Source organism: Zootermopsis nevadensis, unplaced genomic scaffold (assembly GCF_977971745.1).
Source record: "Zootermopsis nevadensis isolate Lab colony 2312 unplaced genomic scaffold, Znev_1.0 Znev_ptg000019l, whole genome shotgun sequence".
NCBI lineage: Eukaryota > Metazoa > Arthropoda > Insecta > Blattodea > Termopsidae > Zootermopsis > Zootermopsis nevadensis.
In genome coordinates, this window is record NW_028259151.1 from 10,004,913 (window position 1) to 10,020,461 (window position 15,549).

Here is a 15,549-nt window from a genome sequence, read left to right on the forward strand (position 1 = left end):
GTAATGATTACGTAAACTGTTTTCTTTACTACTGGAGAGAGAAAATTGGCTTTGATGTTTCTTTATTTTGTTCCTGGCAGTATAATCTAATTTTCTATTAGAATGCACAACATCAAAATAATCGAAGGTAACAGATAGAAAACCCGATAGAGTTTGTAACAGATAAGGTTAGGAATAAGGAGACGCCGGGAGTGAACCAGCAGGTACCTTCCCAGTCCCCTGAAAGTCCACAAAGGCCAAAAGTTTCTATCTAACCTAAGAAGAAACGTTTTACGTGTCCAATTAGTGTCATGCTGAAAACGTAAACAATCATAAACACAGAAAATCAACTTTCCATTTTATTCATAACATACATTTGTTCATACATACCAGGAAGCTTAAGAATATTGCTTGCTACCTGATAACGCCCTCCAACTTCGAAGATTTCTGCTGATTACCGAAGTCTGATCCAGGACAAAACATCTTGTAAAGGATAAGTAAGGCAAGGGGGACCGGAAACTGGACAAAACTGGGAGTCAAGACTGGAAATGTTAGGCTTAACAATATAAGAACAACTTCTAGCTATCATTTCCAAAAAAAATCCTATATTCTTTGAAGAAAGAAACTTTAAAACTGAAAAAAGATCAATTTCAAGATGATGATGGAATATCTGAGTTCATTTCTTTTTCCATCCAAAATCAGGGCTAAAAAATGTTTTAAAAGCAACCAACATAAGCCAGTGGAGATTCTTCAACGTGAGAGATTTTTCCTTTGTTAAAACTTCAAAATTTCAAAACAAAGAACATTTCAAATTAATCACGATAATTATGATAATACGTAATACATATAAAATATAAAGAATGTGATCCATGATTTCTTAGAAATGCGTCCAAAAGCTTCCTTTTCTTTCAAAGAACAAGATAAAACCCGTGGAGTTCTGGAAGTGACAGCGGCGGCATTCTTTTGGCGACATTGTAAGTCGCACATCTCGAACATACAAAGAGCAACAATAATCATGTTTTGTAAATAAACAAGTGAAAGATATTTTGTTGGTATTTAAAAAGAAACAACATTTTAAAATAAATATGTAACCTGTTCAACAAAGAAGGGGGGACACTATTTGTAAATTCTATGCAGAAATTAGAGGCTAATAAAATTATAAATAAAATAATAAATATTTATTATCTGATGCCACATATAAATATTTCAATATGCTGAAATAATTCAACAGAAACTAAAGACAGAAATAAAAATTAACATGTTCATGTCGTACACTCGGGGAACCTGAGCAGCACGGCCGCCTCATGCGCAATTTCAAAAGACAAGGAAAAGGGGGAGAGTGACTCTCGTTTTTAGCTACAAAGAACATAAAATACGTGCCCTCGTAAAATACACAATTTTAAAATTGATCAAAATCAAAATTAAATGTGTCAGCAGGGTCACACAGCCCCTACCACCCCCCCCCCAAAAAAAATTAATACAAAAACCATTTTATCCCACAGTGAGAATTAAAAATCCCCTCAAAAATACTACCCCTTCCTGCTCCTTGACACGATGATTACATTTTTAAAAAGTTGTCTAAATCCAATATAAAGACCACTTTCGAGTCTCAAATTAAATCTCCGAGTAGGAGCTTTATTATTTAATATCTGTATCACTATAATTTCATTAATTAACCATTAACAAGTTCACTTTCATTTCCTGAGACATATTTGTTTATACAACATTATAGCCAATTACACAAAACATAATTAATAATAATTAAAGAGCAAAGGAAGGCGCAGGAGCCGTACCTGGACAACAGCAATTTAATTTGATCCAAGTTCAGGCCCACCCACGCACTCCCAAAAAAGACGTCGGAGAAAGGTAAGTACAATAACGCCACACGATGAGGTGAAGGACTGGCGCTTCAACAATAATTAACACTCAAACAAGCTCATTATCAGCCCGTCATTTCCGAAACCTCACAAAAAAAAAAAAAAGAATGATTATCTCGTAGGAAATTATTCGAACAAATTCCCACATTCCCAAAAAAAATTCTTAAAATTACTACAAGAATTTATGTCACTTTAAATATGCATACAAATGTCACACACATTCAGAGAGCTTGACGAGGAAGAATAATTATAATTAAATCTTCTGTTCAAATCAGATAGCAAAGAAAAGACGACCCGCTTACCAAAGTCCGTAGAATTACTTCCTAAATAAGTTACGGCAATCCAACGCTCGAAAAAATCAATCGACACTCTCGGTATTTTTCCTCGACGACGACGTTCATCGCCGCAAATTAAATATTTGTTGTTTTTCCGTCTCGCCCTTGCTCTATCAAGATCACTCTTACTATGTACTTACATACAATAACCTATTAAGTGTTTCGTTTTTAATATTCTAAAATTAAACATGAATTAGATATGTCTCTCGACAGACAGGTTAAAAATGCAAAAAAAAAAATATAATATAATACACATTAACACACCAAGTTTTGTAAATTTTCTTCTCAAACTCCAACAAATCCACACATTAAATATTTACATAAGCTCTAATTTTTATTGATGGGAATGCGTTCTATCTAATTACGTTCACAACCAAATGCAAAATTTTTTTTAATAGGATTCATAAGAATTTACATACGCACCAAAAACATACAGACATTTATTTATTTATTTATTCATTCTCCCAGACACAGGCCTAGTATTTATAATAAAAGGTAAAACTCAAGCGTGCGTGATTTTCAAACACGTAACAATTTTAATTCATATCAATTTATAAAATGGTTCATAACTATTATTTCATAAAGTGTATTTTAAAATTTTCAGAAAAGTTGTCGAAACTGTTAAATTTTAACAATATTGTGTTCACTGCTAATCGGGCAAAACAATTACGCACTCCGCCGAACTCCCTCTTGGTATTACTTCAGAATACCCGAGGTCATTACAGGAAATCAAGGGTTTATCATGGCCCCTGAAACCTAAACATGACGTTACGAGAAACAGAAGAACACGTGAAATAACATGTCGCTAAAAAATTTTTTTTGGTTTGTTTCGAAGTTTAGACTAATGTAGACTGTGACCGGTCCGACGCGCAGGCCGAAAGGCGGAAGAAATTACTCTGTCCGATAATTTCCAATTTAAAAATGTCGTTCTGGCACGAATAACAGACGGCGCGGCTATAAAATCATCCGGCATATACATCGCCTGACTGTCATCGATCTGGATGTACGTTAAGAATTTAACTACTGAGATGAATGCGGCCTCAGACGGTGACGGAGACCACACCCCACCAAAATGGCATCAGCACAATTTCTGGTTACTTCACGGCACTTTTTCAAGTTCCGTAACACAGCTTCTTAGCTGCCGATCGTCCGTTCGTATCATTAAAAACAAACTTTTCTGCACAGACAAAGCGAAGAAATTTCTTTCATATGAAACACTAACGACTGGATGAGGTGAAACGGCTTACGTGATTATACAGCGAAGAAAAAGATCACCTGAAATATGATTTTAATTTATATTATTTAACCCTTACTGACGTGCCACAAGTGTTCTTAAACGACTGTTCAGGGATCAAAGAGGTTTATTTTCTTAAAAGAATTTCAAGGTCATTATGACACATAACAAAACAATTAATCACTTACGCTCAAATATCAATTTAAATTTCTGTCTTCTTAGAGATTAAAAGACAGTGATGTGTGTGCATATGAAACATGAAATAATGTAAAACTATCAGAAAAATAAGTAAGTAATTTTGTACAATGGCTACTCTGTGAGCTACAAGTCACATTCACTCGCACGCACTCGTCAACATGATAATGACAAGTCACTTGCAATATAATTAATAACACATTAACGTTTCAAACGAAGAAATAAGTTCTCGTTTCCAGTCGCTATCAAAATTACTGTTACCATTTCGCACAGGAATGCAAAAATTCCAGGCAGCCAACATAACAGAAAGTTCGGTGACATGCGTACATCATCTCCTTTCCTAACAACTGCGAGATCAGGAGATGAAATGCCGCAGAAGTTGTACTGACGGCCACAAATTCATATAATAATATTTTAAACCTTTTCTCCCGTACAAAAATTGCGCTGATCCGTAACCCTACACCCATCAGAAGATGATGTGACAATAGCACCCAAGATATTTATGAGCGTGCTCCATCCTATCCCCGAGCGGGATTAATCCCTTGTCTGACGTGAAGCTGGACGGACCTACCCGAGTCCAGTCTGTGTGCGTTGCCTTCCTCTGCGTACTCGTGTCTTTATTCTCTGCGTGTAGGTGATTATCCTCTTGCTTGGCGCTGTAGGTTCACAGGAGCCGGGGGGTTCAGCCCAGACCCGCCCACTGCATGAAGTCGGGCACCTCGCGTACAGGAACGTGCCTTGCCAGCGCCTTCACTCGCAGGTTACGATCCTCGGTCAGAAGTACCACTTCTCGGTACAGGCGGCGCGGTTCACCTACATTCAGTGCGTGACTAGCTTACATACTATATGCGCCACATTTTGTAAACAACTATCACGCATTACAATAAAAACATTTATAACTCTCGATAGATATGGCACGTGACTGATGACACCTCAGTTTTCAAGCGAAGTTACGAAACTTCAAGCGCGCACTGCCCCTTTGCTCCGGGTAGTATCGTTGCTGTGTCTAATTTATTAAGACGCAGTGTATAAAAACACATTTTAAAGTATCGCGTCAGACCGTCTCAAAATTCTGTAAATTTAAAGTGCGCAACGGGTAAAAACCAAAATGCAACGCCAACTTACTTATTTTAAGCTGAAAAATAATTAGCAGTGGCTAAAGAAACTTTTCCGTTAAAATTCCAGGTATTAATGAAGTATCGCTAATCCGTTTTAAAGAAACTTTGGAGTCGGCATCGGTCGTCGTACAAACGTCACATTAAATATGAAGTTACCTGGTTTGCTCTGATCCTTTTCCGACGATCTGCAAAGACTCAGACTTGTAGCAAGGATTTTGTCATCATTTCTTTCGTCCTGCAATAATAATACACCCTGAATGAACCAGTGAACCTGAATAACCAGCGACTTGAACCTGAATGAACGCTTTGGACGCGGGCTGCATGTGTCCCACCTCACCGCAAAATGTGATTACCTGCTCCGTATCCTCCTCCATCGCAAAGGCTGACGTGTGGATGACGGTGCCGCGGGTAGTGACGCAACGCACTCTCGGACTCCGAGATCTGAGGAAGACGAGAGCCACTTTCGCAGCTTCGGCTACCTTGGCGGCATGTTCCGGATCCACGGACGGTACGGGTATATGGTCTCTGTCTTTCCCTCCACGAGCCAGTCCCTCGAGTTCTTTCAACACTGCAAAGAATTGCACAGCATGTCAACGACTATAACCAGAAGAAGAAGAAGAAGAAGGGACGGGTCTCCAGTTTGTGCTTCACGTGCGATGTTACTGCATGGATCATTGGGAAGTAGGGTCAGGACATGTGTACTGGATTCATCTGGCTCGGGAGAGGACCCATAAAAGATGTGGAATGTGATGTGTTCTGACTGCCTTCTGGAGGCCCCCCCCATCGCCCTGATGATGGAGGAAGCGAGGACCTATGAAACGCTGGTAAACTTCTGCCAGACTAGACGGCGCTGCAACCCATAGTACACCGTCGTGAGAACCTCAGAACCCGCTCCAGAGCCAAGAAGTGCAGGAAGAAAAACGTTCACCTCCTTCACCAGGGCGACGCAGGCTGATCCATCATCAGCCAAGCCTGTGACGTACGGCGCCCGCAATATCACCATATTCATACCAGAGACAGAGCGACTTTCTGATTCTCAAGACGTGTTTTACATTTTCGCTGGAGCCAAAACGATGGCACTTCTGGCTGGCAGACTTATTCCCAAAGCAATTTATGAGATTTTGAGGTTTCACGGCGGTGAGGTTGATGTTTAGGAGGGACATAATGTCTCCACCTTCAAATCTGAAGTCACTTCACCCACCCAAAACCCAGAACAACATCAACAAAAACTCTCGTCAGGTTTTTAGCGTCCAGTGATGTCCACGTAAAAAAATATCTTTTTCGTACATATTTTAAACGCAGACGGCACAGGTCGCATATCAGCGTCATGTGGATGAAAAGACGACCAGTTCCAGTGGCGCCGTAGCGGGGAGCAGAGAAACCAGGCTGCTTCCTGCTGTACCATCAACACCAGTAGCAAGTGTCAACGCCCTCCCTCGCCAGCCTCCTTTTGCTCTCTCACTGAAACGTTCGCTCGGCCTGTCTCGTTACGTCAGGTATCCAATACGATAAATCCGCGACAATAATTTCTCTCTCGATTCAAGGCCAGTCACTGACGTAACAACTTTCAGTGTTGACGGATTACGTCGGAAACATATTTTTTACCAATCGGATCAGGAGGGATGTAGGAGCAAAGACACCAGGACACATATACATGGAATCCCAGGACGTTGGATTGAGTTCTCTCTCCGTCGAACGGAGGTGTTGTCAGTCTCCCAGCTGGTCCAGAAATCTCCCACGCCACTGACTGCTCGCGTCATGCCGAGATAAAAACATGCGGACGGACGGACAGACAGACATAATACTTACGTTACTCACATTGTACACATAATACACAAAACTATAAATATTCAGACATTTCGCTGGTTCGCACGCTGAAATCATAGTTTTCGCAAAGAAATCACAACCCGCGCTGTCGATAAAACAGACACGACACTTACCAACCAAAGGGACCATCAGAGTGTAATAATGCTGGGGTGCTGTGCCAGCCCGAGCTATGATCTGCAGTTGACTGAGGTAGTCGATGAAGCAGTTGGTATCCGGAACCAAATTGTGTGGTTTCACTTCGATCTCCACGCTCACAACGGAGTCCCGAAGAATCGCCTTAAAACAGAAATCACATCCGGAGGGATTAAGTGCATTTGCTTGAGCAGCGCAAGAAGTCACAGACAAAAATACACAAATAAATAAATAAATTTGCGTGTTTTTGGTAAATTGGAAACGCAAGTGTGATCTTGAGGTTTCGACGAAGGCACACAAAATCAGACGGCTTTATACAAAAAATGAATCGAATTTACGACCGCTACGCACAGAAATCACAACGCGTATCAGAATAGAATGAAGACGACGTCAAAACTCAGCTTCTCACCGCGGAGACCAATCCCAGGTGTCATCAGAAGAAATTCGCGGCGGTCGAAGGCACGTTCTCCTCCGAGTTCTTCGGTTTTCGTCTGCTAATCAACATTCCGCCATTGCTACATACTCATTTATGACGGCCCTGATTAATCAGCACACATCGGCATATCCTCAACCCTAAGTGGCCTCCCATCGACTTCTCTCAGGGCCCAAATGTGCTGGACCTGCGACTGGACGACAGTGGAGAACTTCCCTGGACCAACAAAATCCAGTCTCCTTCAACTCCTATCTCCCATAGATCCCGCCTGAGATTATCCTCCCATCTACGTCTAGGTCTCCCCAGCGGTCTCTTCCCCTCAGGGTTCCCAAGTAGTGGACCCAACCAATCAGATGGCTTACGGAACCCGAAGGTTCATCACCGAACTAACCAAAGCCCTCCACCGGACCCTGTCCTGAGCCAACAAAATCCAATCTCCTTCAACTCCTATCTCCCATAGATCCCGCCTGAGATTATCATCCCATCTACGTCTAGGTCTCCCCAGAGGTCTCTTCCCCTCAGGCTTCCCAAATAGTGGACCCAACCAACCAGATGGCTTACGGAACCCGAAGGTTCATCACCGAATTAACCAAAGCCCTCCACCGGACCCTGTCCTGGGCCACCAAAATCCAGTCTCCTTCAACTCCTATCTCCCATAGATCCCGCCTGAGATTATCATCCCATCTACGTCTAGGTCTCCCCAGAGGTCTCTTCCCCTCAGGCTTCCCAAATAGTGGACCCAACCAACCAGATGGCTTACGGAACCCGAAGGTTCATCACCGAATTAACCAAAGCCCTCCACCGGACCCTGTCCTGGGCCACCAAAATCCAGTCTCCTTCAACTCCTATCTCCCATAGATCCCGCCTGAGATTATCCTCCCATCTACGTCTAGGTCTCCCCAGCGGTCTCTTCCCCTCAGGCTTACCAACCAATACCCGGTGCACACCTCTTGTCCCATCCATGCGTGCTACATGCCCCGCCCATCTCATTCTTCACCCTGACAATATTGGGGGAGTAGTACAGATTTTTAAGTTCATCATTACGTAGTTTTCTCCAGACCCCATCGTCTTCTGTCCTAAGCCATACGTTTCCCAGTTTCTGCGCAAATCGGCGTCACGTGAACCAGAAGTTGCATTTCACAGTAACCAGACCAGACGTTTCGTGCAGATCCCCCAGAACAATTAATTCACATCAATTAAGACATTCATGAGCTAAATCCGGACACACTCACAGTCCCGGACAAAGTACGCATTTTAATGCTTAAAATCTGCTCATCATATCCCGTTTAAATTCAGCGTATAGACGAGGTTCGGTGGAACGAGACGCTCAGTCGTCTCCTCCCACGTATCATTAAACGTCGTCACCCTTCGTTGAGCTCGTGTTCGCGGGTGCAGACAGCGGTCTCCTGACCCAGACGGAAGGCTCTCGGGAGAGTGAGTGATGGGGCCCCACCCACAACACAGGTAAGTCGATCAAACCGAGAATGGCACGACGATGGCTTCTGGCCAGAGTGCACACACCCACGGCATACAAGACGCATTGTTCTCACGCCAACTATAACCAGCCCACAGACCACAACTGTTCACTGGTTACACCTCGGAATCTGGTTAAACGAACTGATGGATTATACTTGGAGGCCGTGAAAACAGAATTGTTTGCATTCCTCAAGAGGTGACACGGGTGAACAGTCTCTGGATTTCCACAGAAACAACGCACAATGCGAAGGTAATGGCTTTCACACTACCTAATTAAAATACCGACATCAATTTCGCGGTACAGAGCTAAAGGATATTGACGAGGAAGAGATCACAACACGCATGGCATCCAATAGAATTTTCCAGAAATTCACAGTTCTATAGGAACGTTAAATACCCGATGCATGACAGATTTTCAAGCACCTCATGAGAGTATTACGAAACTCCAAGGAACAGAGCCCTTCTGAAGACGCTAATAATCTCTCGGCTGGTCGACAAATTCTACACATTTCACGGATTCCGATGGTTAATTGCCGTCTTTACAAGATCCCACCGCTGAATCTTATCTTGAGCGAACTTCAAGACAATGTTTAACAGGAGGCGATTAAGTTAAGGAATAAGAGATGGGCTGAACATGAAGCACGAACAGCGATGAGAACGCATTCTAGTGCCGTTAACAACTAGTCGACTTCCAGAAAAGTATAAAATGTCACGACCACATGAGGACAAACCATCTACTACCAGCATTTTTTCAGGACATGATTTGACTGCAAGCACGTGACTCGTGGCTATTTAATTCGATATTTACTCCGACTAGAATAAAATTCGCTGTACTTTCAGAAGTCAACAGATCAAATCTCTTGGCCAGACACTCTGAGACAGCAGTCTGCGTTTCCTTCCAGGTCAATGACTTCCTTAAGGCCTATTTATATAATCCCGCACAACACGACATTTCTCTCGTATTGACGGGAATTGCAAATGGCGTTCAACACTGATAATCAGGATAAGCGAGGAGCTGGTAATGTCGGAGTGACCCGATTTTTAGGATCTGTTGGCCTTTACTTGAAGTGACTAAGGAAAACAAAGAGTATCCGACACAGGTACTCGGCGAATCTTGACAGACACACGTTGATACACGACAGTAGGGCCATGTCTCACAACACGTAATACGTCCCAGGAACTTGATGAGAGTTTCAGGTTTCCAGCACCGGAGAGGAAGGATTGCGTAATGTAACACATCGCGTGTTACAATAACACGCCACTCACTTCGTATTCGTGATAAGATTGACTCGATTTTTGGCAAATACTGAATCATTGCAGAGGTGAGGGTCATTCTGGGTAGTGAAAATGCCTATGTTACAGGAGCATGTGCGTCGCCCTGATCTTAGGACCTGAAAAAAGCACGGATTCTTTCGTCTCAGAGGAACCAAACGCGGAGCGGAGTTTTTACTCTTAAAAATGTAGGGCCCCTCTAATCTCCACTCCAGAACAAATATCATTAGCACAGACTGAAGTCCAATTGAAGTCGATATCCTGAAGAAGAGTGGACAGGATGTACTTACCCCCCTCTCCCCGTCTAACTGTACATCCTCGTTCTCTGTGGGGTCACAAGACGAGTGAGGAGGAATGAGTCTCGCTTCCGTCCAGACATTTTCGTGGCAAAGGCAATCATATTATGAAAAATCTGTCTACAAGCAAGTCTCCATGTCAACTGTCGAACACGAATTCGTCTGGCAGAATTTTTCGCAGATAATTACAGACTCTCACGCCATCCTTGGGCAGCAAAGAAATTCATTCACAAGAAGTGACTTGTGTTTCGAAAAGGGTCGATTCTAATGTTAAAACACTGTACTCCCTGGAACGAAGAAATTTTAACCTGAACCTCACCTCAGGCGACATTCCAGACCAAAGAAAGTTTATTTCTAGAGTTTGCGGAAGACTTTTTGGCACGGTAAAGGAAGACTTGAGGTTCTCACAGCGGTGAGTATGAAGATATCCGTCTTCTGGGTTATTGCGCTGTGTAGTCTGGTCGATGTTAACCAACGTTTCAGAGGTCATACTGCCTCCGTCATCAGGGCGATGATGACCTGATGACGGAGGCAGTATGACCTCTGAAACGTTGGTTAACATCGACCAGACTACACAGCGCAACAACCCAGAAGACAGAAATCTTCATCGCCCCGATGACGGAGGCAGTATGACCTCCGAAACGTCGGTAAACATCGACCAGACTACACAGCGCAACAACCCAGAAGACAGAAATCTTCATACTCTGATGACGGAGGCAGTATGACCTCTGAAACGTTGGTTAACATCGACCAGACTACACAGCGCAACAACCCAGAAGACGGATATCTTCACGGTAAAGGAAGTTGACAGTCCGCACTTTACAGCATCTCAATGAATGCACACGCGGATAACAACGTTGCAATCTTAGGACGCGTCCATTATAACTTGAGACATGACATTTCACCGATGTTTTGCGAAAGGTGGACGATACAGTGAACAAATATGATTAATTTCTGCATGTCTACAGAACAAACGCTAACAGAAAACACAGTTAAGGACCAAAAATGTGTCCACAGAAATGGAAATTCTCGCCAACTGGTACACAAGTGACGAAGACGAAGGACGCTTAAGAAATTCCGTCCAAATGTTCGCATGTTAATTTCGCTATAGTTTTATTATATATAGAAATGAAGATTATTCAATGCGCTTGTGGAACATATCAGCAGTTTAGGGCATTCCTTATTATGAAGACGAATAATAACGTAAATATGTCGCAAGTCCTAAGGAGAACCCTCAAAGTACCTTTCAGTTTAAACTTGTACCTACAAAAACATTTGTAATATGTGTTCGGTAAATTCTTTTGTGCAATTCACTGACAAATCTGTGGGTGGGCCACCTTTAGATACTCGGATCCCCGAGGTGGCCCGCACTTACAGTTCCAAACTCTGTACTTTCTAGTTGCAAAACACACGAAATTAATAAGACTCCCAAACCAGCAGCTGGTCCACCTTCAGTGCCTGCATCGTATGTCTTCTTGAGTCACAGTTTCGGCTTCTGTTATCTCGAAATTAAACCCGTTCCCGTAGCTTATGAAGTTTGCTACGCTGGCTGTGAAAATGAATTTAGTTATGAACCCGGTCACGTTTGGCCGCAGGCAACACGTAACCCGCACGAAAAAGAATCAGATGGAGGGGGGGGGGGTCTAAGGCGCACATGGCCTTGGGACCGCTGCAGTCTCGGGTTCAAAACCCGCTCGGGGCACTCATGTACCTACCCGCATTGTTATTTTTTTTAGAAGCTTGAGCTAAAACACCATAAAAGGCGTTCTGACGAATGTTTAACATCCATCCGGCAAGAAAGAAACCAGTACGACGTTGACCTGAAGCGAAATGACCAAAAACGTCGGACGTGCATCCGTTCAAAGCCGATAAATTCCTTTTGACTACGATTAGCTGGACATGTAGATCGAACTGGAGATGTAAGTTCACATAAATTAAGTTCATGAGTAAGTGTAGTTCGCGTCGAAAACCTCAAAATGCAAAAGGCGAGCGATTTCAGTCACTTTTTTATAAGAAATCCCATCTCACTGTCTGGTTTTCCCGTCGCGCCCTGCGAAACTACCGAGGCCGATCGAGGTCCACGGGCTGCTCCATCTCACATCCTCCGGGGCGACGTTAATCGGTGTCTGAAGCCCCGAAGTTCGATCCTAAAGCCGGATAATATTCAGACCTAAAGATGGAGGCAGTATATTCATCCGAAACGTTCGCGACTACATACACGTCAATATAACGTCACAACCCACAACAGTAACATCGACGTTTCGACCGCCATGACAACTTCAAATCTCATAAACTCTGAAAGTTCCGAAAAGAATAATTGGGCTTTGAACAAAAATAACATTACAAAATGAGGAGCTTGATAATTAATGGGGAGATGGGTGGGGAACTTAGCATGCGTTTGCATCGGAGAGACGAAAACTGCGAACAGAGTTTTAGTCGGAAAAAAATTCTGGAGAAGATTATTCGGAAAACCAAAGTGCTGATGGGAGTTGAAAATTAAATGCAATTTAAACACAATCCGAAGTGTGGATAATTCAGCTGGTTGAGCCTGGCGGAGTCTTGTGAACACTGTAATGGACGCTGTGGATTCGTAGACGAAAATCACGTGCCAACAGCTCCTAAAAGATTGTTCTCCATTGAGTTTGTTTAGCTAAGCCATACAGATATTACACGGTCACGGACTACTTTGAAAACAATTTATTTTCTCACTACGAAAAAATAAATTACTCGGCAAAGACAGGGGAAAAATAGATTCGAAAAACATCAAAAGGCTTTGGGCTCACTTTACTTCTCAGTCACAAGAGAAAAGCTTCCGATAAGATAAACTTTTATATTAACGGTAAAACTATGTTCGTGTAAACGCGTACCTAAACAGAGGATCACGCATAGAAGAAATACGAAATGTAGCGTGACATTTTTTATACTGAACGCGTTGTTGCGTGTAATATCTAGACGATGAGCACGTGGCTGATAAATCTCCCGCAGAAAAGTCGGACCGTCCCCTCGAATTTACTGTCCACAAAGCTGCTGAAGTTGGCTAAAGTTGATTTCAGTTTAGTTCAATCCTGATGTAAACATGTTGTTGGAGCTCTAGACTTTCCCGCCGAAATTAGCCAGAGCTCATTCATTGGTCGGCGTCACACGGAGTACCGTATGGATTCAGGAGGAAAAGTCCGTCGGAACACTTCAAAAAAAAACATTGGCTGTCGCGTAAATATTTACATAGGGACAAACGTAAAGCCCACAAAATTACTTTTCAACGTCGTAATCAGATCACAAATCGTGCGCGCACCAGAAACTGCACTGCCAAGCCACGCCTACAGACACGATTATGCAGTGTCAGGCGTTCGTAGTAGTTTTGTGCTGCGAATAATTTGCACCTACAAAAAAAACTAATTAACATAATGCTTCCGCACACAAAATACGCCTACAGTTGTAATGACTTATCGCTACTGTTTATATATTTTATTTAGTGTTATGTCTGACGACAGGTCCATATGAACCGGATCCTTCCATCCTTTTCTCGGACTGGGACCTGTTCATATACGTTCTTGGCAGATGATCCAGAAGTGGTTTGCCATTGCCTTCTTCTGTGTGTGAATGGAGTAATTGTTGGGATGCCACGGAGGAAAACTCCGTGTTGCCTAGACCACGGCCTTGCCCAACACAAGTTATAAATTCGGGCACCGCCCGGAATCGAACCGGAGACCCCAGGATTACAAGGCCAGCGTTCTGACCGCTAGACCACCGTGGCTGTTACGACCAAAGAAGGGTGCAGAGCCTCTATAATGGCGACAACTGTCGACGTAAGCTGTTACTTGGCTTTACTAATCAAATTCATTCTACGATTTCAGAAGTTTCGAAACATGACGTTGAATAATATACAAATGTAGACATCGGAATTTGAACTCACAAATGAGTTCTTCATTTAAACACCAGAACAAGGCAAAACACAGACCTGGGCTCTGCTGTCAGGACGTGTCGCGCGACTCAGAAAGGTTACCGACATTTATTCCAGTGTTTCTTCCAATTCGGCAGACATTTTGGCGTCCGCTTCCATAAATGGACGACGCAGAAAAGTCACAAAAGGATTATAAATCCCTAAATTATGACACCAGCCGATGCTTACGTCAGTTCCAGTTTGGGAATTTTCAGTGGTTAATTTTTGTTGTACAAACTGTACAAGAAGACTCCATACGCAATATTTTTATGGTGTTTATTCCACGTTCATTTGCACGAGCCTACGACCCTATCGAAGGTGGCCAATGCTGCTGCTTAAAACCAACATTTCCATCCACAAGAAGGCAGAAAACATTTCCGGAATATTCTTGGAGGAGTTCCTTAACCAAAAATGTTGCATTCGGGTTCAAGCAGCGGCTTCCTACCTGCACTCGCTGTCGATGTCTTTCCTGTTTGCGATGTCGTCTTTCAAGTTCTTCCTTTCTGTGCAGCAGATTCTGTATCTCTGCAGGAGCCACAGCTGAGCTAGGATCCGATTCTTTGCCAGAAACAGATGTCTGTTCTGTTCTACCTTCCTTGTCAACAGTTGCGTCGCCATCTTCATCCTCGCTAAAGCTCTCCACTACCAATTCCGAATCACTCTGAAATTAACACATCACATCCAAAACAAATGCCGTTTTTGCAGGCACACACAGCAGAAAACACGTCCCATACGAAATTTGGATTAAAAATTGTTTGAATAAGACAAACTTAATTAATTTAATCATGTGTCACATCTAATAAAGGGTTTAAACTTAATTTAAAAGTCTAATTTAACGTTTAAAATTTTCCCGTGGCACAAATTACGTAAAGATCCACATATTACATGAATAACACATACGAAAATAGTTCAGTAAATACATAAACTTTCTTACTATTGTCACTACAATAAAATTACGCGCCATAAAATTTAATACGATGTATAATAATACAGGACGTTTATAAATACGCTGTAGCAACTTTCTCTGAAATCCAGATGGACTCAGACATCGAAACTACAGGGTGATTAACCGAAATCAGACAGAAGGGTTCAAGATATTAAAATACAAAAACAATGAGACATGAATTTGGTAGAAAAAGCCTTCTTAATAAGGTCAGAAAAACAGCAAAGACGGAGAACACGCTCGTACTGACCTGGTCCTCCTCAGGCAGCGAAGACGGTGAACCCTGACTCGACGACTCCACTACAGAAACATACTCGCTAAATCCACTATCAAATTTCTGTAGCTTTAAGACAGGCGGGTCAACCCCACACAGGAACACGGTACCAAAGAAAACTATTTTTCTGATCCTTAAAACTACATAAGCCAGCTCCTGAAAAAGAAATCGTTGAACAACAATATTACTCAGAATGCAAGCACGTCGACTATAATATT

General features: G+C 42.7%; 1 protein-coding gene across 2 annotated transcripts in view; it reads right to left on the minus strand.

Annotated features, from left to right (window-relative positions):
• Positions 1 to 325: 325 nt before the first annotated feature.
• Positions 326 to 15,549, minus strand: part of LOC110838517 (uncharacterized) — a 56,274-nt gene continuing 41,050 nt past the window's right edge. For both annotated transcript variants that reach the window (XM_087351288.1, XM_087351287.1), the window contains 6 exons: positions 15,308 to 15,487; positions 14,560 to 14,775; positions 6,679 to 6,841; positions 5,092 to 5,306; positions 4,895 to 4,973; positions 326 to 4,433 (listed from right to left, as the gene is read on the minus strand). In XM_087351288.1, the coding sequence (XP_087207414.1) occupies positions 4,303 to 4,433; positions 4,895 to 4,973; positions 5,092 to 5,306; positions 6,679 to 6,841; positions 14,560 to 14,775; positions 15,308 to 15,487 (984 nt within the window). In that variant the 3' untranslated portion in view covers positions 326 to 4,302. The remainder of the gene's footprint in view (positions 4,434 to 4,894; positions 4,974 to 5,091; positions 5,307 to 6,678; positions 6,842 to 14,559; positions 14,776 to 15,307; positions 15,488 to 15,549) is intronic.